This window comes from Neltuma alba, unplaced genomic scaffold (genome assembly GCF_004799145.2).
Source record: "Neltuma alba isolate B1F8T4 unplaced genomic scaffold, ASM479914v2 tig00011981_pilon, whole genome shotgun sequence".
NCBI lineage: Eukaryota > Viridiplantae > Streptophyta > Magnoliopsida > Fabales > Fabaceae > Neltuma > Neltuma alba.
The window spans coordinates 21,471-44,914 of record NW_021636554.1 but is presented as its reverse complement, the minus strand read 5'-3'; the positions used below and the strand labels follow the sequence as shown (position 1 = coordinate 44,914).

General features: G+C 32.8%; 3 protein-coding genes across 4 annotated transcripts; 2 read left to right on the top strand and 1 right to left on the bottom strand.

The window, feature by feature from the left end:
* The first annotated feature begins 4,213 nt into the window (after positions 1–4,213).
* On the top strand, positions 4,214–13,598 carry LOC114720377 (choline/ethanolaminephosphotransferase 1). Of its 2 annotated transcripts, XM_028906024.1 has the most exons (21): positions 4,214–4,253; positions 4,447–4,514; positions 4,888–5,083; positions 6,050–6,059; positions 6,163–6,213; positions 6,574–6,651; positions 7,195–7,270; positions 7,362–7,384; positions 7,470–7,570; positions 7,987–8,081; positions 8,190–8,258; positions 9,174–9,243; positions 9,641–9,704; positions 9,775–9,815; positions 9,926–10,010; positions 10,969–11,031; positions 11,957–12,015; positions 12,114–12,166; positions 12,592–12,664; positions 13,162–13,205; positions 13,374–13,598. In XM_028906024.1, exons 3-20 carry the CDS (start codon positions 4,947–4,949, stop codon positions 13,181–13,183), a joined length of 1,170 nt encoding a protein of 389 aa, XP_028761857.1. In that variant the 5' UTR covers positions 4,214–4,253; positions 4,447–4,514; positions 4,888–4,946; the 3' UTR covers positions 13,184–13,205; positions 13,374–13,598. The 2 variants fall into 2 exon arrangements, with proteins under 2 accessions (XP_028761857.1, XP_028761858.1); XM_028906025.1 differs by lacking the exon at positions 4,214–4,253 and having other exon boundaries at positions 4,401–4,514; positions 4,880–5,083.
* Positions 13,599–16,302: 2,704 nt separating this feature from the next.
* LOC114720387 (putative F-box protein At4g21240) lies at positions 16,303–17,932 on the top strand. Its single transcript, XM_028906035.1, has one exon. It carries the CDS (start codon positions 16,433–16,435, stop codon positions 17,564–17,566), a length of 1,134 nt encoding a protein of 377 aa, XP_028761868.1. The 5' UTR covers positions 16,303–16,432; the 3' UTR covers positions 17,567–17,932.
* A 115-nt stretch (positions 17,933–18,047) lies between these two features.
* LOC114720388 (uncharacterized) lies at positions 18,048–20,625 on the bottom strand. The gene is made up of 8 exons (XM_028906036.1): positions 20,139–20,625; positions 19,784–19,864; positions 19,636–19,695; positions 19,348–19,391; positions 18,864–18,906; positions 18,681–18,752; positions 18,463–18,564; positions 18,048–18,375 (listed from the first exon to the last, which is right to left on the bottom strand). The coding sequence occupies exons 1-8, from the start codon at positions 20,541–20,543 to the stop codon at positions 18,256–18,258; spliced, it is 927 nt and encodes a 308-aa protein (XP_028761869.1). The 5' UTR covers positions 20,544–20,625; the 3' UTR covers positions 18,048–18,255.
* Positions 20,626–23,444: the final 2,819 nt, after the last annotated feature.

The window sequence follows — 23,444 nt, the reverse complement described above, 5'->3', positions numbered from 1 at the left end:
ACACACACACACACAACTAAAACATTTGTAGGCTTAAAAGTTGTGTCCGAACTCCAAAGGTTTGAAGAAAGCCCAAAACGTGGATTTGAATGAAATTTCAGGACACCACAGAGATATAAGTAGTCGAGAGAATGGACATAATTACTAAAAAAATCCTGACGGCAACAAAACAACACGTAATAATAAGTTTCAGTATAACAAATAATGACTGCTCACTTGTTATTAAAAATTTTTAATAATTATTTTCTTTCTTTGAAAGTTGAAACCTCATTGGAATTTTTCCTGCTAAAAATCCTTCAAGTTATGTATAGCTGACTGCTTTAAAATTGGGATAACCGTATCAAATCATGTTTTTGTTTGAACGGATTGCAATTAGTAAAAGTGACTTTTATCTCAAATAACTTTTGCACGTTAAAGTTGAGACAAGTTAATTTGCATAACATAATTTATGCTTGGATAAATTTTTATAAAAGCTTCAATTAGACAAAAATTTGTTTAAATATAATATATTAAAAAGTCATTTCAGAAGGTTTAAATCTGAAGAAAAATAAAAAAAATGGTTTCAACTTTAAAAATAGTTTTTTTCCAATAAAAAGTTAGTTACTTCATAGTTATATATCAAACATCATATGTTGAGCCAAAATAGCTTTTCACGACAGGGCAAACAAGCTCGAGCTAATAATTTATTAAATTTTTGGCCAAAAAATAATAATTTATTAAATTAGCACACGGTTCCAACCCAATGTCACACAATTCACATTCTCTCTTACAAGAAATTGTATCCCTCTCCCTTTCTTTTTCTGTTGATTCTTTAGCAAATACCATGGGAAAATACTACAAGCTCCGATCTTTAACATAAAAGTTAGTTTAGTTTTTAATTTGGTTTTAAATATAAGACCCCAATCCACTTTATCTCTCATATTTATTCAGTTTTTTCAAAGTAGCCCTTATAGTACTTGTATATATTAAAAGGTTCATCAAATGGTAGTTTTAACTAAAATACATGATTAGTAAGAATATCTTGAGAAAGACAATACATATTTATTACAAATAATTAACTTAACAAATTTACTCAGTCTGCTCAAATTAGTTAACTAGCTTTTATATTAAAAAACGGAAGTAATATTATGTGTGTGTGAACTATGAAGGAATAAAAGATGACAAGTCAGATTTGCCAATTATTTACCTATAAAAATATTTGCTAATTAGAATAATTTGATTAATTGATGGTCTGTCTTTCCACTCTTGCATATTTCTATTCTACCAAATGTAATGATAAGAAATATTCACATTTTATTTGAATACATACCAAACCAAGCTAAAAATAATATCATTGCATTTTCATTCTTATTCCATTCCGTTATTATTCATTCTATCATATCAAACAAATATAATTTAGTTAATTTTTGGGGGGTGGGACCAACTATAATCGATATAAAAACAATACACAAAGTTTAGTAACAAAAATAACCCAACTCTTATTCCAGCATTCCTACAGAACAATTCCAAAAGAAAAGGTGGTGGACAAAAAACCCAATTAAAAGGACACATTATGATGAGTACAAGCCCAAAAAGAAAAACTATCTTAAAAGACTAATAAAACAGAGCTTTTTACACTTATCAACTTCATAATATTTGTGAAATTTGTTAATACGAGATTTATAACAATATATCCCCTTTAAGAGCCGACATTCCAGCGGCTCCACACAACAGCATTTCACTCGACCTGTAGGTCAGAACCTTCGTGGATAGCTTTTTTTGTGAACATCAAGCTCTCAACGAAAATACCCATGTGATGAGTATAAGTTCAAAGGTAGAGCCTATCTCAAAAGACTAACCTGTTAAAAAGAAAAACCATTTTATACTTATAAACTCCACAATTCTTATGAGATTTCCTAATATGAAACTTAAAACACAGACAAGTTTGAGAGTAGTATTGGCAAGCCAATCAACAATCAGCTATCAAGTTAGACTCCATGGGGATCCATAATACAAAATGATTCGATATGTCTTTTATCAAATTATTACCTATAGTATTTAATATAAAAGCTGAAATAATTGAAATTGTCCTTTAATGAGAACCTCTTGCAATCAATATGAATAATTTGTAAAAAGATGAAAAACAAAATAGATTAAAGTCTTATATTTAATATTATATCTAACACTTCAGTCATATCTCATATTAAGGATTAGAAGTAGTGTTAAACTTTCAATACGAAGCCATGACATTTTTTCTAAATACATGCCCCCAAGTATTTCTTATCATATTCAAAGATCACATTTTTCAGTTCATTGTTAATAGTATAATGGATGGCTCTTTCGGTTGTCAATCCTTCCCTTTTTCTAGGTAAAAATTAATGCTTCTTTTGTTTAGATTTTTGTTCCTTAAACATTAAAAATATTACATAATTATATGAAAATTAAAAATAAAACATTCCCCTCTTTTTGCTATTTTGTGTAACTTTTTCTTTATATGAAATTGTCATGATATCATCATTATTTTCAATAGCATTGAATTTTGTTTAAAAAAAATTATTGGAAAGCAACATATCCGTTTCTTTTATGAAGCACTTTTGAGCATTTTCCTCCCAGCTAGACTAATTGACAACAAATTTCAATATCAATTAAGAAAGTTTAAGAAATAAGTATTCTCCCTCGTCTTATATATGAGAGTCAGTGTAAATTATATCACCAAATGGGTCTTAATATTTATGATCTATCAATTAACTCAAGTTTTACTGTTTTAGGGAAGGCCTTTAAAAACTTTGTATATTTTTTTAAAAAAGACTTTGACTACTACCTTCAGTCTTAATTATAAGAGCTAGTTGACTAATTTGAGGAGATTAAGAAAATAAGTTTAGTTAGTTATTTGTAATAAATATGTGTTGTCTTTCCTAAAATATCTTTGGTAATCAAGTTTATTGACTAGAACTACTATTATTAGAGGGACTATCTTGGGAAATAATGCATAAATATAAGAGACAAAGTGGATTATGATCTTATAATTAGGATCAAAATAAAAGTCAAATGAGGTCTTATATTAAAGATCGGAGGTAGTATTATTTTCAATGGCTTTCTTCTCAATAATCCAGTCAACTCTTATTATTGTAATATGATCACACGTTTAATATATTGATCAAATTTATCTATTTAAAAGAAGAAGAAAGAGAAGTATGAACTTTTGAATACTTGAACTAAAATAATTTATAAACATTTATTTTGTTTATTTACCTCAATAATTGCCTTAAAAAAGCTTTTAAAATAGTCCAGCACTCATATGATACATGACACAGTTGTTTAGGGGGTTTTTGGGCCACCAGCCCACCACATTTGTTTTGTATTGATGATATAAACAAAATAAATTATTTCAATATGACTAGTCTATTTTTAAAATTATGATAAACTATATATTGTCAAGAAAAATGTCATGTTCTCCGGTCAAAAAAAAAAAAGAAAAATGTCATGAGTTGTTTTTTTTTTTGGTTGCGAAACATGAGTTGTTGTTTGTTAAGTTAAAGAGGAAAAAATAATAACCACCGAGTGCTTGGATCAACTAGTTAGGGGATTGTTCCAACTTAACCAAAGATTATGGATTCGATTTTTTGGGCACGCAGCAGCGCAAGTGGTAGACCCATATGGGTCCTCCAATTCCCAACCCGGATTAATCTGGTTTGTGATTTCCTGAGGGGTTGACCAGGATACCGGGTGAAGCAATTCAAAAAAAAAAAAGAGGAAAAAATAAAACTTAATATATTATCTGTTAATTCTTTTTTTTATAGTATTTTTAAGGGAATAATTTTGTGGTCCCACATTTCTTAATCTCTCGAGTTCTTAATATAAGAGTTTAATTAACTTTTATTTTGATAATAAATATAAGACTTCAATCCGTTTTATCTTTCATATTTATCTTTTTTTTTAATGTAGTTCTTATATAATGATAGTTCTTAGCAAAAATATTTTAAGAAAAACAACACCTACTTATTATAAATAACTAATACAATTAGTTTTTAAATTAGTCAAATAGTTCTTAATATAATTAATAATTAACAATCTTTTGTAAAGAAAACTTGCAATAAATTTTTCATTATAGAATCTCAAAAGCAACTTTTGATGCTGTAAAGTATAAAGTGTAGTACTGTTAGTTCTCAAAGGGAAGATCAAAGGCCCCTTCCCTTCTCTCTTCGTTGTGGAATTGAGATTAAGATGGCGTCTAGGAGACGGGATTTAATTTGAACGGTCTCTCTCTCTCACAGGTAAGAGGCTAATAAGCTATTCAATGGCCAAAGACAAACCATTCATGGTAATTAATTATTCATTAATTAATGTAACAATGTAATTTAGTTTAATTATATCTTATTCCCCTGGTTGCCGTTGCTATCAGAGGAGAAGGACAAGGGCTAGTATCAAGTGTTGTTTGTTTACCCACTCTCCTTTTATTATTACTAGCTCCAGCTTTGCAGGGTTCCGATTCTGCCATTTTCCCTGGGCCTGCACCGCCTCTGCGGTTCGGAGAGGTATGAGACTTGTTTCTGCATTTTTTGTTTTCCCCCCTTTCTTTCATTCTGTTGGATTTGCAGACTTGTTAGCTTTCCTGATCTGTACGTTTCCCATTTCTTATTCTTCATAAAGATTGGCTTTTTCTACCTCTAGATCCGTTATAGTTTGATTTGGTCGGGTCCAATCTTCTTTAGTTTGGGAAATGTGCACGTTCAACGCAAACCAAAGTACTGGCCTTTTGTTTTTATATAAATCAGTTTGTGTTGTAGCAGGCTTGTCATCTCTGAAGTTATTTCAATTTGTCTTTTAACATACATTTTTATTTTCTGTAGTCTTTTGTTATTGATATCAAACAAATTCCCATAGCTATTCGTTTTCAAAGCTCTGCAGGTCGTGTAGAGGCTTAGTTGGTCTTTGAAGGAAAAGAATTTCAGGGTTTGTCTGAGATAATGGGTTATATTGGTGCTCATGGGGTGGCAGCTCTGCATAGATACAAATATAGTGGTGTAGATCATTCCTACCTCGCTAAATATGTTCTCCAGCCGTTCTGGAGTCGCTTTGTTACTCTCTTCCCTTTATGGATGCCGTGAGTACTTCCATCTTTGGAAATAATGTTATTATGACTTGCCTGTTTTATAGTAATAAATATTTGTTCACTTTCAGTATACTATATCATATTTTCTCAAGTTCTTTTATTGAATACCTTGTAATTGTTCAATATAACATTATTGTAATATACTGGCAAATAGTGTTGTCAGTTTGCGTAAACATGCATTCCAGAAGTGAAAATTAGCATCAGTATATCGTCAACCTTATTTATGATTCATTAATTTAGGGCCCCTCTGGTTTCAGGAATTTTCTTAATGTCTATGATATTTTTATTATAATTATTTAACATCAAATATCCTTTTCTTTTTGTGGTTTTCTAAGCTGGGATCCTAGGATATTTTTCATCCTTAAAATCACCTTTTTTATTTTATTTTATTCTATTCCATTCTTGTACCAAACAGATCCTTAGGATCCGGGTGTATAAAATTTAGGAATTAGTGTGGGTTTAGTTTCTGTTATTGAACTTCAAGCAGTTATTATTGCCGTTAGAGTAGTCCATGCTGAGAATAGACCGACAGATATTTGTATTTGGAAGGGCTGTTACTGAACTTTTTTGTTTAAATCCTCATTCTCCAGTTGTCTAAGATTAATAACATTAGGATGCGAATGACAATAACCTAACATTTGTGAGATTTAATAATTAATGACATCCAATAACTTTCTGTTCATATGATCTGTTGTTGGGAGCTAAAATGCTTGCAACTTGCCAAAATTCCACTTCCTCATTTTGACTAGAGACATGTTTAATCTGTTCTGGTTTTCAAATAAAAACACAGACAAACACAAATGTAAGAAGACAATATTTTTATTTACTCTTTGGTAGTAGTTTTGGTTAGACCTTACTGAGTGCCAGTTTAGTTTATGAGTTCTGGATTGCACTAACTTCTGCCCTTTTCTTGTATTTTCCCCATCTGTTGGCATATTGATAACCTGGGATTTGCAGTCCAAATATGGTACGTCTTTGTGAGTTCTCATTGTAGCATTAGTCCACAACTGTTTATTTTGACATCATGAACTTATCCTTGGCACTGATAATTCACTTGTTGTTGGTTACAGATAACTCTTACTGGGTTCATGTTTTTACTGGTGTCTGCACTGCTTGGCTATGTAAGTGAGACCTGAGCTAACAATTATCCTATTTCACAATGCTGACACTCATAGGAGTGTGATAAATTTTGCACTTTTGTTATGCCTAACTTTCTATTTTCTCTTTTTGTCAAATAATATCTTGAAATTTGTTATGAGTGAATATCATTTATATGTAGTCTTGTTAAGGTTGCTGGTTAATTTCATGTTTTTTTTTTTTTTTTTTGGGATGCCTTCATAGAACATTTCATTGTTAGAATAGTTGAATTTTACCTTTGATGTTCATGGAAGGAAATTTGGACCCTGCGATTGGCTGTATTGAAAGTTGAGACTGTGAATCATCAAACAATGCTAAGTTTTCCTTATTAACTATTGATGCAGATATACTCACCTCAATTGGACTCACCTCCACCAAGATGGGTTCATTTCGCTCATGGACTACTTCTGTTTTTATATCAGGTCTGCCTAGGTCCTTATATTGCTCATATAGCAGTATTATATGCTCCATTTTTTTTTTGGGGTTGATTTTAGCCTAATAAAATCTTGTTACTTTTCTTAATTCGTTGCCTTGATCTCATTTCTTATATTTGCTATCTGCTTTTTTGAATATCATGCGGTGCTGTTTTCATGTGCTTATTTGAGTTTAATGAAACCCTGGGATTTAATTGTTGATGGCTTTGTTGTGTGTGTCTGTTGTCGTATATTAGAATAATCTGATTTTGACGCATGTTTAGATTTGACATCCTATTTCTTATTATGGAAGAATTTACTGAACAGAATTCTATATTTTCAAACTGGATTTTTGTGATTTTTTATTTGTAATTATAATTGTTGAGCTATTTTTATTTATTCAACTTTCCCATTCTGTCAATTTTATGCATTACTTTTAGGAGTTCATGTATGACAGTATGAGTGAAATTTATTAAATGATAACTGAGTTTCCTATATTTTCCTAGCATATTATGTTACTGATATATATATATTTTGGGAAATATATGCTAGACATTCGATGCTGTGGATGGGAAGCAAGCTAGAAGGACAAATTCTTCCAGCCCACTGGGGGAGCTGTTTGATCATGGTGAATTTGCATCTTCATTTTTTTTTTCCTAATTGTTTATCTTTATCCATGCAATGTGATGGTGATGAATATATATTATACCATGTTGCAGGATGTGATGCGCTTGCTTGTACAGTATGTCCGCTGTTTTGGTTGTTATCTTTAATTCTTTAACCTCTGAAAGAGAATAATGACGATCATCTATTAAAATTTGTATCAGTTTGAATCATTGGCTTTTGGGAGCACTGCTATGTGTGGAAGAAGTACTTTTTGGTTCTGGTTAATATCTGCAGTTCCATTTTATGGTGCAACATGGGAGCAGTAAGTTATTGTGGTTATTGTTATACGCCAGATAAAATATTACATAGATTTCTCTCTCTCTCTCTCTGTGTTTTAAAACAAATAGGAAACTCCATTAATTTTATGCAGTGCCTTGAGTTTTGTTTTGACTACCCTTTTGCCAGAACTAGGTGCTTCTGGCTAAGTTGGAATACTCAAATGGAGGTTCCTTTTTTAATGGTTTTGAAAAAAATATTATATCATATGCCAATAGTCCTGTTTATACTGTTATTATTAAATGGATGCTTTCTTTAGTATATCTTTCTTTGTAAAATCACACTTTTTTTTTTAAATGATTGCATATGATCCTTTTTTATTTATTCTTCTCAATTGTCTTTTCTGTATATATTTTTTCACTAGCATTATTGATTTTCTTTTGAATGTTGTTTTGAATGCAGCTATTTCACAAACACACTCATATTGCCAGTTGTCAATGGACCTACAGAGGGTCTTATGCTTATTTACGTCTGTCATTTTTTTACGGCTGCTGTGGGTATGCTGTTTTTCTAGTTCTATTTCTTAATTTGGCATTTTGTAACATTCAATGTGATTTTTCATCTATCTGCCCTTGATCAACTTATTTTACTATCCCGATCTTTAGGTGCTGAGTGGTGGGTTCAGCAATTTGGAAAGTCTATACCCTTTCTAAACTGGGTGCCTTTTATTGGTGGTAAGACTGTCCTTCATTGTATGGTATACTGGTCAGTTTTGAGACCTAAAGGTTTTGATTTGAGCTCTATTTTTGAGACCTAAAGGTTTTGATATGAGCTCTATTCTTTACGTATATGATTACTTATCTGTTTGTACCAAGTTTCACTTATAGTCACTTTTCCTTAGTAGTATCCTTTGGAATTTCTTTCGCAACCCTGTTTCATGTGATTTGGAGGCAACTTTATATCCATTCTTACTATGTTTATAACTTTATATTATCTGCCAAACACTAGTGATCCCCAAAAGTTTAAGCTGTTAGGATAAAACAGACGAATGATATTTATATGTCTAGCATGCCATCACATATAAATGCCTTTTGGGTTTCAAACCATTTGCACAGGGGAGTTGGGTTGTTTTTCTTTTTTTTTGGGGGGGGGGATTATATAAAAAATATGATGTTACTAATTTTTTATATGCCTATTTAATCAATGTCATAACTTTAGGTGGCAAAGTATCCTTGACTGTTACTTAGGCTTTATGAATAACATGGTACTCTGATAAACCATTAGAATTTCTCGCAACCTGTTCCAGTGTACTCGTAAACGAACTTCTTAAATTACCCCCCGCCCCCCTGGGGGGGGGGGGTTTGCTCTTGACTTTGTGCAATCTTTCTCGTTTCTTATGCTTCAATTTATCATGGTAAATTCAAATATGCCTTTCATTTACTTTGAGACTAGTGAGAGTTGTTCCTATCACTAATGTCATATTTTTATGGCATTCCCAGTAGGAAGATGTTTCTGAATCTATTGTACTCGGCCTATCAAATTACTTTTATTTTCTTTCTTGTGTGTCTTGATGTTCTTGTCTGCATATAACCTAGTCATTCTGCAAATTCTTTCAGTAAAATTATGAGTTTGATTCTTCTGGGTTTCAGGAATTCCTACATACAGAGCTGTATTGTTTATTATGATAGCTTTCGGTGTTATACCAACAGTCACATTCAAGTACGTATATCTGATGATATTAATGTTCAAGCTTTTCAGCACTGGCGTTACTTTACAAGTTCAATTTTTTTCATACGAAAGCATGCATTCTAGTTTAATGGTAAATTTGTCAAAAACGTTTAGGCAGACCGTTCTGTACCATATACTTCGTGAGATGGTAGTAGCCTGAAATTGTTGAGTAAGGCAGAAGATAGATGACATTAGGTCTTCTATCAGGTTCTCATAGATAACATGAAAAATCTCTCCATCTTTCATTACATACATGGATCTTCTTGTTATATGTCCAATATGATTCTACTTACCCAAAAGAGTTGAAAATCATTCCTATGTTTCTGTATACACTACCAGTCGCTAACTATGTGACATGCTTGAAATGTCAACCTTTGGTTTTGTGCAGTGTCTGTAACGTTTACAAGGTAGTTAAGTCAAGGAATGGAAGCATGTCACTTGCACTGGCAATGGTAAAACCTTTTGTCATGGATATTTTCCCAAATTCTAGTTTCCTGGTTGATGTGTTCTCTTTTTGTGCAGCTTTACCCATTCGCTGTCCTCTTGGGAGGAGTTTTACTGTGGTATAACTTAAGTCATGCTCTTTCTTTTTTCGTTGGTTCCCATTTTTGTTCAGAAGTGCATGTTCTTTTCCGTTGTAGATGTAAACACAGTTTCCTGTATTTGTGGGCAGGCAATATTTATCGCCATCAGACATCCTTGGAAACTACCCACACTTAGTTATTATAGGAACGGGGCTTGCTTTTGGGTTTCTGGTGGTAAGCTGTGTTTCTCAATTAAATTATAATCGCTCAAGAATTTCACCCTGATTTTTTGTGGCATTACTGTCTTTTACGTCATATACAGATAACGTTTTAGCTGGTTACTTGCTGTGAAAATGTATATAAATAATCATTGGCTGTTTGGAGGATGAACGGATTTAAATTAAAGTACTGAAAAAGGAGCACCTCAACCAATTCACACGTACTGTTGCACGGTGGTCTAAAATGGTTTCAGAAGCCACGTGTTCAGTTCCCATTTGATAAATAATTTATTATTTTCAGATTTCAATCTGTACAAAATTCATTTTTCCTTTGTTTCTGGAAGCTCTTCTTGGTCTTGTCGACACCTTCCCACATATCTTGATATTGACTAAAAATTTTGTTCTGTAGGATGCGTTGTTTCATTTCAATTTTTATTTATTTTTCTATATGACATCCGGCTTCGTTGAAAGTGTGATTTTATGCTGTGGTGTTATATCAGGGCACACAGAGCTTTTGTTTGAGTAATTCTTATTGGATTTCTAAAAAAATTAAGGACCCTTTGTTTGTTAAATAATAAAAAATTCCAGTGCAGACATTTTGTTAGTCATTTGTATTCTGGTGTATAATTTGTAATTAACATTGTCAGGTAGGTATAAGGTGGTTAGGCAGTTGTAATATGGGAGTCGTTAGAAGGTTTAAGAGTTAGAAGCCTATATAAGGAACATGTCTTGTATCCAGAAGCTAAGTTTTTGTAATATTCAGTGCACTATTCAGCTATCTCTCTCGTTCTCTCTCTGTCTCTGTCTCCTCTCCTCTTGCTTCTTCATCTCTACCGCTATCCATCATATTCTTATAAGTGTTGTGGTAAATTGGTAATTCTTGGGCAGACTATAGTCTGCCGCCCTTAGCTCCACCATTGTGGACAATCTAATTCTTCACTCCAATGCTCATAGAAGTAAGCTTAATTTTGCAGGGAAGGATGATTTTGTCCCACTTATGTGATGAACCCAAGGGCTTAAAAACTGGAATGTGCATGGTATTGAGCTTCATTATGTTAAATGCTGGAGATTTTTTTCATAGCTGTTAACTTTCCCATTTTGGATATTGTCTCATAATACAACTAGTGACTATTTAGGATGATGCATTTATGTGGGTGTGCTTGTCGTGGCATTCTTTGTTGATGTTCTAATCACTTTTAATCGATTTTCTACCATTTCCTCCTTGATGGATGTTACACCAAGTTTTCCTCATACAATCATTATAGGCACTATTTTTTTTTTTTTATAACCACACATCCATTGGGACATTTTTTGTCCTTTGACTCTTCTCCCTTTGAAACCCAACGTTCTCTATTATGTAACATCGCTAGTCTTGTAACTATATGGTAAAACTTTTTATCGTAATAGGCATTTTGCAATCACAAATGAATTTTGATGCATTTTTCTATTTCAACCACCCAACCTATACCTATGCTCTCGGAGTTCTTATAATCGTCGTTGCCCACTCATGCATGTCCCTTAGATGTCGAATATTTGTAAACATGAAGAATTATCTTTTCCGGGGCTTCCATAGCACTTCTTTTGATATTCAACTATGAGCAATTTTCAGGTCAATAAAAACCATGCATAGGTATTTTTCTGTGTTATGTTGGCAATTGTTTTTGGCACTTCCTCATCAGGACTCAACATTTGTAGTTTTATACTCGCTTTGGACTACAAATAAAATCTTAGCTCTATTTTCCTTGGTTCTATGAAATGCATCATTGGCTGAATAATCTATTTTGATTTATAGGACTCTATTAACGGTTCAAGATATGATTTAATTGGGGGCACATCCTTCATTGGTTAACTGAAAATGAGAATATTTAGTTCAAAACCCGAAGTACCTGGTTTCTTAGATGTGACTCACTGTCAAATCTTTGCACTGAGATAATTGATTCGAGGATTGTTTCCATTGTACAGTCCCTGCTGTATCTCCCATTCGCTATTGCTAATGCACTTACATCAAGGCTGAATGATGGGTATGTCTTATTGCACTTTCGATTGATAGATGTACTTTATGTTATTTGCTTTTTGTTGTTTTTGTCCCCTCACACAAGTTCATCAAATTATGTGGCAGGGTTCCTTTGGTGGATGAGAGACTGGTTCTTCTAGGTTATTGTGCATTCACAGGTGCAGTTAACATTATTTTATTTTTGGGTAGTTATAATCAGAGAAAAGAAATAAATAAGTGAAAAGGCCCAGAAGATTTTGTGGGGCAAAAAAATAAAAAAGTTATAGGCCAGAGGATAAGAGATCTCTGGGGTCTGAAATGATCCGGCAATTCCCAAACGTATTGTAGAGTCAACACCACAGAACATACACCAGCATATTCTGTCATGTTATTATTTGCAAATTACTTGTCTCAATTCAGAACCAATTTATAATTTATACGTGTGGTCTGCCTGGGAAGTAAAGCTACTCATCTTACTGAGAAAAAAAAATCAACTTGTAGTTAAATTTTGTAAGGCTCAGTTTTGGTTGATATTTGAGGGGGATTACATGGGAAATTAATTGACGTTGCTCTCTGCTTGCTTGATGTCTGTTTCTCTTAACAGTGACTCTTTACTTGCACTTTGCGACATCTGTCATTCATGAGATTACAACCGCCTTGGGAATATATTGTTTCAGGTAAATTATCATTACTAGACTGATGTGCTATTTGTAAATTCTGGCACTTGTTCCTCCCTCAACGTTGTCTTCACTTCATCTCTTTTGTACATAAATAATACTACTTTCGATCCTTAATACTAAAGCTAGATAACTAATTTAGGAATATTAAGGACATTAGTTAAGTTGGTTAATTGTAACAAATGTATATTAACTTTCCTAAACTACCCTCTTTGATCATGTGTTGAAACTACCTGTTGGTGGGAACTCTTTAGAATTAATAGAATTATTTAGGGGGAAAAATTATAAATTTGGAAGATAAGATGGATTGAAATCTTATATTTAGGTTTAAATCCAACCTTCCACTTACTTTTATATTAAGAATCGGATTTAGTATCATATGTTATTACTGTAATCTAAGTGGCTTCTTGCGGTTAAGTGTTACTCATTTCATTTATCTAGCCATTGCGGATGATGGGCTTTTGATACTTACTATCTGACCTTTTGCTTGATTCCAGGATAACAAGGAAAGAAGCTTAGATTTAACAATGTTTTCCTTTAGGTATGTCCTTGTCATATTCATAATTTATGTTCTTGAAGAGATGTCTTCTATTGTGAACTGATGTCTTCTTCAACTATACAGAATTTTTTCTCTTTTTTCGTTATTATTTTTTGTTGGCTGAACATATTGTTTATTGCCTTTTTGTGTTACTTTAAATTGCTATTTCAGTTACTTCAGCGGGAAAGTCTGTCAGAAAAATGCGGGCAGAATTTCAGTTTATAGAATTTTCCTTCAATTTTTGACCAATCATTGTTTATGATGATCGCTGTAACAGTAAACAACTTTGACTTAATTGCAAAGGGAAAAAAAAATTATATAGATTTTCTTATTTTTGGACAGGAATACGAATGACTTGTCAATTCTTCGACTTGGTTTCATGTTTTGAATCACTGAATCGTTTATTCCATTTTTTTAATTTCTTTTTTTTTATAAAAAAAAAAACTTTTGGGCTTAATGATTGAATCATTTATTGTAAAATGTCTTTGTGTTGTGAGCTTTCAAAGCTTCATGCTTGGCAGTAGCTTTGAACACTTTAGTTCTTATTCTACAACTTGGCATCAAGTTCTTGTATTATTCATAAATTATGGTAAGCATAACTTCTTAGTTGATATAAAAAATTCTAATAAATCACACTAGGAATTTCGTTTTAGTGGGGCACATTTTTCTGACCCTGTGCAATATTAAATTGACAATACTTCTGGAATTTTCTTTTGGGGGGTTGATGTAAAATGTTGACTCATGTGAGTTCTTTAACATCTTGCTTTATTGCTGTTAAGAGTGCTTTTAGACTTGGTTTGAAATTAATATGTTTCTCAACTGAATTTTTTTAGACTTTGTCCTCTTTTTATATATGATTTTGTCATAGCTTTGTTTGTTCTGAAAAAGGGTGAAAAGTTAGGGTTGCTCTGCGCCAGTCATTTGTGTACATACATTTTATGTATGAAAAAAAAAACTATTTTCTGTCTTTGATAATATAAAATCTAATTTATAGTTTAATTTGAACTTCAAACTAGATTTTATATTAATAAAGTAGTATTTCATTTCAGTAAAAATAAACTCGCAACAAATCTGCATAAATCATATATTGTCTCTAGTTTTTAATATAGGAGTTAGATAATTAATTTGAGAAGATTAAAAAAAATTAGTTAAGTCAGTTATTTACAAGAAATGTATGTTGATTTTTTTAGACTATAATTATTTAATCATGTACATTAAAATAACACTTAGGTGGAAATACCTTAGAATTATGGGAATATTTTTTAAAACATATTACTCTTCTGGTTCTAAATATAAGACTTTTTAGTAAGGGTCTTACATTTAGGACCGGAAGAATATAAATTTTGAAAGATAAAATAGATTGGGATTTTATATTTAAAACTATTAACTAAAACCACTAACTAGTTTATATATTTAGGATAGAATAGTACTAAATTTGTCAATCAGACATTAAATTATAAACAACACAATTGCGCATTCAAAAAAGTACCTCACTTTCAAAATTGGCTGGGGATGATCGGCTATGGCCGGCTGGTGAGTATCTTGTCGTGATCTGGCCCTCAACGAATGTGCAGAGGGGTGTCTCTATGTCCTTTTCCTCTATTATCATTAAATTATAAAAATAAATTTTAAATTATCAATACTAAGATGGCATTTGGGTAGATACAAAATCATGACTTTAAAAGCATTTTTACGGTATACAATGTAAATATATAAAAAAATTTATCTTAATTTGTAAGAAAATATTTTCCAAAAGTATTTTTAGAGTTAGACAGACACCTTCTAAGTCATATCGAGTACGTTTTGTTGTCATGCGGATCTTAATTCATAAGTTGTAGGGAGCCATTTATGTCACCACACACAGATCAAAGTCAAAAGAATGGGTCTCACATTTCATATTGTGCGCGACCACGCGTCAATAATTGGTTGACACATGATATCTTCGTGGATGCTTCCCGCTTGACAAAATAAACAAATAAATAAATACTAAAATTTTCCAATCCTCTTTTTATCTCTGTTTTTGTTGCATGTGGATGTTAATTAAGGATTCTGGAGAATGTCTTGAAACTAACTTGAAATTAGTCCACAGCTCATTATCCAACAATAACAACATAGATTAATGTGTGATGTCATAATAAATCTACAAGTTCTGGAACTGATGCACTGGGAAGAAGGATCAATGATACAAATGCAAATTAAATTTATTATATTGACTTGAACAAGTCATTTTGACATAATTTCTGTGGAATAAAATTCAGCGTATATCGAAAACTGGAGTAAAGAAACAGACCCTGATGGGAAGAAAAGTTAAGAGAAGAGAAAATAGAAAGAAAGAAAATGTTATCATCTTTCTTACCCAGATAGGAAAGGAAAAAAAAGAGAACAAATATTTAAATGACTAAAATATTCTTATCATAATACATAGTATTTAAAGTGAAATAAAATTAAATATTGCAACAGGAAAATTATACTAATATCAGCACTATTATATTTTAAAACCAAATTATTTAATAAAAATATTTTTTAAGATAAAAAATAAAAAGTGAATAATTTTTCAAATATAACAAAAATAAATAAATATGAAGAGGAAGAATTTAAGGATGTACATGGCAAGAGGAGCGGCAACCACGGAAATTTCTTTTTCTTCCCCAATTTCTCCATATATAATAAAGAAAAAATCTGAAGAAAAAATCGGGCATAAAATCCACATCATTTTCCTTCGTCCAACTCTTTCTCTCCTGTCTAAACAGGCGAAGCTAATTTCTCCTTCTATTTTTCTCCTTGATTTTCTCTCTATCTAAATAAGTGTAAGAAAAATTATTAAAAAGTATTTTTAAGAATATAATATAATTACTACAAAAATTTCAACAAATGAGCATCATGTTCCGTGCCGAGGGAAAAAAAAAAAAAACAAATCCATGTTGTTCTTGAAACTTCTTCTTTTATTTAATATAATTTAAACACACACATAAATATGTTACTTCAACATGGAACCTTATCTAACTGTGGTCGGTGGCGACTTATGGTGTTATCCCCTGGACAACTAATCATTTTGCCCCTGCACCTTGAAAAATAAAAGAAGATGGTTAACAAACTCAAAAATTGAGGATCGATCAACTTCAAGGACAGTGTAGGAGCAAGGCCGCTGTGGATCAGTATCGATCTTTGAATAGAGAGAGAAAATTACTTAATTCCGACGTACGGAGGCTGTAATTCAGTGATCGATCTCCATGGATTCTCTGGATTCTCTTCCAGACGACGTTCTCTTTCATCACATTCTCCCCCCGCTTCCAACCGTGTCTCTAGTTCGATGCAGGTACTTCTGCAAATCTTGGCCCTCCATCGTCCGCGATCCCCACTTTCTTGCTCTTCGCCAATCCTTCTACCCCACCTCCGGCCACCTCCTCTTCGTCTGCCCCGCCTCCGCTGTCGCGACCTCCGAACTTCAAGTTTTCTCCGCACCCATCTCCCCAGGGCAAGCTGACCCTCCTTTGGCCACCCACATCGCCACCATTCCCAATCTTAACGCTTCCATGGTCGACGTTCAATGCGTGAATGGCCTGCTCTGCTTGCATCCCAAGAATTCGTCTAATTCCAAGGCTTTCGCTCATATATTCAATCCAACCACTCGGCAAATTATTACACTCCCAGATGATTCCTCCGTAAGAGATAAATTTCGTGCTTCGACCCATTTTGGGTATGACCCGATCCGAGATGAATTCAAGGTTCTCCGGTTGCTGAAATATAATGATTCTCACGAGTTCAAGATCTTTACCATTGGTGATGCTACTAATTCATGGAAGCTTGTTAATAACGCTACGGCAACACACATCCGTCCGACGAACTGGTTTTTGGAGGATAAGAGAGGGGTTTGTGTCAACGGTGCAATTCATTGGAAGTACTCTTCTTATATACTTGCATTTGATCTCAGAAGCGAGCAATTCAGGCAGATCGATATCCCTGATGGGTATAAATACAAAGAGCATTGCCGTCCACATTTGAAATTCCCAGATCTTGTTGAGCTGAGTGGATGCTTGACCTTAGTTGGATACGACGATAGAGGTTTGAACTTGACGATCCTGGAGGACTACGAGACTCGAGAATGGACTCAGAAACGTATTATACTTCCTGATGGAGCAAATGAACGAATTCATTTTCCTCTGTGCAGTGTCCCCAAAACAGGCGAGATCCTCCTCATGCCGTACTTTTTAGGAAGGCTCGTCAGAGTAATTTATCATGACAAAGACAAAACGAGCTCTAGGAGAGCCGTGGTCATGAAAATGCTTGAGCCATTGTGGCCGGATCAAAAATCAGGATATATCAACATATTCTTCTATCAAGAAAACTTCAGATTATTGGACTGACAAAAACACGGAAGAAGGCTTGGTTCTATTTAGCGGAGATTCAGCGTGTCTCGAGGAAGCGTTTGAGAGGCGTTTTCTTTGGCCTTCCCTCTTTATTTCAGACCATTTCAGTCTGTCTCAATGCTTTCTAGATGCTAGGCTTAACAATTAGATTGATAGGTGGAATTTCTGTTGCACCGCTCTGCATGAAATTTAGATTTCCAGCAACATGGTAAAAGAGACTATTAGTGTGTTTGTAAACCTGTGATTTAACCGAAGTGTACTCTAATGTGAGTGTAGCTTTATTTGGGGGAAGAAGTGTCCAATTGATTTCCAAGCATAAGTTATGTTGAATGTTCATTCTGAAGGAAAGGATTAATTTGCTAATCATGAAACTGGACCGTGGTAAACCAAGTCTACCTTAAAATCCCTCCTCTAAAATCTAGAAATATAAGATGGAATGGCACATTTGAAAATTGCATTAACCGCATGACAGAGTTGCAGAAGAATAAGCATTGCTTTTCTGTGTATGAGATTAATCTTATAGCTATATAGTTTGCTGTTTAATTTGTGTCATTGTAACAACTGACAACATAACATAACCTCGAAACTATGCCAACTCAATTCTCAAAACCCAAAAAAATAAGGAGAGAAATGAGAGACATTCCGATTACAAGTTTGGGAACAACCCTAGGGCCAAAGATAAGGCATCATATAGCCCTCTCCAGCCAACTTGGCAACCTCAGCGAAGACTTCATCCCAAGTCTGGCAAGGAATACAGAGTACAGCATGTGGAGCAAGAACATGAAACACCCACTATTGAGCAAAACCTTGAGAAAGAAGAAGCACATCTCAGCATTTTTCGTGACAAGAAAGAAACATAAAAATAGAAAGGCCCTTCCAAAAACTGAACATACCAGAATGGAAAAAAGGGCATAAATCACGTCCATTGAAGGAATCGTATTAACACCCGAAGCAGTGAGCACGAAAGTTAGAGAAGCATGAATGTTAATGGTAATCTGCAAGAACCATTTCCCCCACCAACAGCAAAAGATAGAGGAAAAATACATTTGTTAGTGGTTTTTGTATAAGATATGATACAAAATTTAAACATAGTAGCAGCTTGATGGATTACCAAAGCTAGAATGTTTTCTCTTATCAAGAATGATGAAATCAAGACAAAGCCCACAGCACCCAGCGATCTTACCTGCAAAAATTATCAATATTTTAATACAAACACAAATGGAGGAGCCAACCAATGAAGACATTTGCTCGGACGAGGTATAAGATGCTCAAGGCAAAAGGAAACGAACAGTACTATTGTGCACAAGAAGATTGAGAGGTTCCAGCTTGCTCCTGACCTGACCAGATCCACAATTGAGAAAAGAAAGCAGTTAGGGTCTTACAGCATAGTATAACTATCTTATTTCAACATTAAAAGAAAATAATCATCCACAATTCTAAGTTTTGAGCACCAGCTATTTAATCCAGCAAGATCAACGAGTACTTCAGAAATCAATCACCATCCAAAGCAACATATGAAAACGTAAATAAATTGCTTGGCTTGTCCGAAAACAAAGTCATTTGCAACTTCTGCCTGTTTAGAATACTATAACAGTCGCCTTCAGTTCAAACATAAGACATTTCATTTAATGCAGAAATCAAAGGACACCGATGCATGTTTAATTGCATCAAAACATAAATACTAAGACTTGAGATTACAAGTCCACATTGTTAGACAGCCATCACAACAATTTATTTGGACAAGTTTCATTACATCGTTAGCTCTGTACATGGCATACCTCCATAAAGTACCCATCGTGAAACCAACTATGCCATGCCTAAGCTGCATTAAAGATATGTTCAGAAGTTAAGTATATCATCATAGGCAACTTCACAAAAGTATGCAACATATAAATTAAAAAAAAACAAGCATAAAATATTCGAGCTAAAGGAACTAAGCTTTTCATTTTCTGATACAAAAGGTATTCAATGTTAAATGAATAGCGGTTTCAAAGAAGTTAGGAAAACAGAGACCTGTTGCTCATTGGCCAGAAATTTGATCATGATAAGGATGAAAACAAGCTTACCAAAAAGGTTAAAGCTTTAACTGGACCAGACAAGACCAACAAAAGCATAGTTGTTGCCACCTACAATGAGAAGACCACTAGAATAATAAAAATCTGATAATGCAACAACTCGTCAAGAATTGATGTAGAGCATTCTGGGAGGAATAACCAGAGTTTTTCTTCCAGCATCAACACCCCATCTCATTGAGGAGATTACTATTGGCAACGAGAAGAAACAGCTAAAGTAATTCTGCATTGAAGAAGTAAAGCCAGTAAGTGATAAAAGCATACCTGAAACAAACATCTATAATGCGAATTCGAACAATTCTATCAGTATTAAACAAAAAGCATAACAATTATGCAATCTCTCTCTCTCTCTCTCTCTCTATATATATATATATAGTTTTATTTCCTATGCATAGCCAAATGGACCTTGAAAGTGCCGACAAATTGAATGAACCACCAGGTCGATATTTAAATTAACCTTCTGGTGAAAGACTATTTTCTGATGCAAATTAACAAACCTCGATGGCGAGAGAGTTGCTCAAGAAGTAGACCAGACCAGTAAGCGCTGCAAACATGGAGCACTCAACCAATTGCAGTGTTTCCCTATATATAGGACCGTTTGGCGATAAGTCCTGCAGTTCAGTGGAAGTTCCATCGTTTTCTTCTCCACCGCTGCGAATTGGGGTTCTAATTTCCGAAACCCTAAGAAGATGCGAGGGGGGTACAATAACGGAGAGTGACGAGAATGAAGGTGAATTTGAGAAAGATGAAAGTTTTACAATACGTGGACAATTAAGGCGATGGGATGTAGAAGGAAGAGGAAGAAGCGCGAGGAAGTGAGGTCGTAGAAGAGAAATGCGAAGTGGGTTAGCTCTGGAAATGGAGAACGAAGCGGAAATTTGAGAAGCTTTCAGGGGAATCATGGAGATGACTCAGGTCAAGCTTGTAGGATAAAACGGAGTGGTGAAGTGAAACGCCTCTGGTTATCTCATTGCCATATTCGCACTCCAATGTTTTTGGTGGGTTATAATCATCCGGGGTATTGAGGGTACGTCGTTGATTGAGGTGTCAGTAGTCAAATTATCTAACCGCACCCGATTATGATTTCTAACCATGGTTCAAGAAACACTTTTTTATAAAACGAGACAAATTTTTTTATATATTTATTTTGTAAATTATAAAAGCACTTTTGAAACCATGGTTTGGTTTCTATCCAAATACTCCCTAACATACACTGCCACTACTTAACTAATAGATTAAAAAAAATAAGTTAATTTAGTTACTTATAATAAATAAATATTATTTTTTTAAATATCCTTACTAATCAAGTTTATGATTAAAATTACTATTAATAGAATAACTATCTTGAGAAAAAATAGCTAAATATGATAAATAAATTGGATTGAGATCTTATATTGACAACCAAAATAAAAATTAAATAAAGTTTTATATTAAGAACGGTTAAAAAAAACTAGCAAGTTTTAAAAGCAGTAATATTTAAAATAAAAAATATTAATTTATAAGTAAATGAAACATTTACACCAACAAAAAAATTAATGAAATATTTATGTATCACTAATAAACTGTATACTATTCCCTATTTTTAATCTAAGAGCTAAATAGAGATTCAATTTGGTATTAAATATAAAACTCAATATATTTTATCTCTAATATTTATTTATTTTATTCTTAAATAATTCTTATAACAACTGCACATGTTAAAAAGTTAGTAATAAGGATTGAATGGGTAATTCAGATGCACATAATTAATAAGATTATTTCAAAAAAGATAACATCTATTTATTACAAATAATTTATTTAACTAATTTTTTAATATTCATAAATTAATTATTTAGTTTTTATACTAAGGGGTGTTTGGATAGAAACCAAACCATGATTTTAGAAGTGTTTTTACGGTTTATGAAGTAAATATGTGGAGGAATTTGCCTCGTTTTTCAGAAAGTGCTTTTGAAACCATAATTTGGAGGTTGCCAAACACCCCCTAAGTAGTGGAGATGAGAGCACAAATATAATAAAAGTCCAATGACATCAACCACACCTCTTAATTGCCTGTTTTGGGATCATGGTGAAAATTTTCTTTAAGCATGTTTCATGTAAGTCGAGACAAAATTTCTCTCATATACTTATCTTGTATTCTGTAAATTACCATTGAAAAGTCTTTTTTAAACTCAAGGTTACAAGTTTGAATTTTTGTAAAGAATACAATATATGCATGAGTTACAATAAAACATCACATATTGCCATTTATAAAGGTATTTATAGTTTGCATATAAATAAGGTTCTCATATCGATAGTAGAATTTGAACTTATAATTTTATGAATTATGAGCTAATTTTTTACCAACTAGACTTAGGTAAATTTGTTTTCTTTCTTGTGCCAAATAATGTTAGAATTTTTGTTTTGGGGGGTAGAAGTAAGGTTAATTGAGTATAAGGACATGGTTCGCTGCCCAATGGGCTTGTGTAAAAGTGGCAGCTATTTTCAGTGTCATGGTTAAGTTTTGGCCCACTAGAAAGTGAGGTCCAATATTAGGAGTTGGGACTATATCTTTGTTCTATATTCTTCTTTTAATATCTATAAAATATAATCAATAAGAGTTAGATATAGCGAATAGAACTAGTTTCTTATAACGTAATGAACTAAAATTCAAGTCTCATTGGAGAGGTGCCTGACAGTATCTCGAACAGGATTTTATCTAATAGGAGGGTACTTATACTTAGAAAAATATACTACCTCCGGTCCTAATATAAGAGCCAGTTGACTAATTTGAGGAGATTAAAGAAGTAAGTTGAGCTAGTTATTTGTCCTAAATAGGTGTTGTCTTTCTTAAAATATCCTTGATAATCAAGTGTATTGACTAGAACTATCATTGTTAGAAGGATTACTTTGAAAAAAATGTATAAATATGATAAACAAAGTGGATTGGGGTTTTATATTTAGAACCAAAATAAAAGTCAAACAAGGTCTTATATTAAGGACCAGATGTAGTATATTAATATTTTAACTCAAATTTATACATTTCAGATCTATTCTATCTTTTCATGATGAGTAATTGCATACATATACCAAACATATTTTTAAATTTCACATTGACCCTCCTCTTGTATTTACTTCTTTGGAGAACATGGTCTTGGGATTCGGTTTTGGTGATTACTGAAAATGAGGATTACTCCATCATCTTCATATAGCCATCCTCTCTCCCTAATCAGATTTGGACATCATAATTAATCTTTTATCATATGAATAATTATGTATAATATATACTTTTCATCAACAAAACATTCCACTATTCCCTGGATAATCTTTGAAACAAACTCATGTTCTATGCAGACTTCACAACATTCTCTTATCCTATGTTCCATTTCCATCTTGATTGGAAAAATCTTAAAAAAAATACATTTATAATTTTAAAAACTCAAATTAAGAATGATTACAAAAATGTGTTATTATTTGCTTTTCAAATGTTATTAATTGTTAATAAAATGTAGTGAATAAGACTAATTTGAAATTTTAAAATTCAAATGTATTTTTTTGGACATTCCTTCTAAATTATAAGAAAGAGATATTTTCTAACGACTTTTGGCTCTCACCATATTATTATTATTATTTTTCTATCGCCACAATTTGAATTCTAAACATTAATATTTAATGGGTGTTGAACCAAAAAAAAAACTTAATTTCAGGTTAAAACAAGCAAAACCTTAATTCACAACAGAAATAAATTCATCATTTTATTTAATCAATATATCAATTTACTCTTAAATATTTATTGCATTTCAAATTTTATTGTTTCATATATTTTT

Bases quoted from the DNA above. Each gene is read 5' to 3' on its own strand.
- LOC114720377 (XM_028906024.1), top strand. From the start codon at position 4,947: ATGGGTTATATTGGTGCTCATGGGGTGGCAGCTCTGCATAGATACAAA. The intron at 7,385-7,469 runs GTATGTCCGCTG...AATTTGTATCAG, and splicing joins GTGATGCGCTTGCTTGTACA to TTTGAATCATTGGCTTTTGG. The intron at 10,011-10,968 runs GTAAGCTGTGTT...TTAATTTTGCAG, and splicing joins TTGCTTTTGGGTTTCTGGTG to GGAAGGATGATTTTGTCCCA.
- LOC114720387 (XM_028906035.1), top strand. From the start codon at position 16,433: ATGGATTCTCTGGATTCTCTTCCAGACGACGTTCTCTTTCATCACATT.
- LOC114720388 (XM_028906036.1), bottom strand. From the start codon at position 20,543: ATGATTCCCCTGAAAGCTTCTCAAATTTCCGCTTCGTTCTCCATTTCC. The intron at 19,865-20,138 runs GTTTGTTAATTT...TCTTCAATGCAG, and splicing joins GCAACTCTCTCGCCATCGAG to AATTACTTTAGCTGTTTCTT. The intron at 18,907-19,347 runs GTATGCCATGTA...GGATCTGGTCAG, and splicing joins ACGATGGGTACTTTATGGAG to GTCAGGAGCAAGCTGGAACC.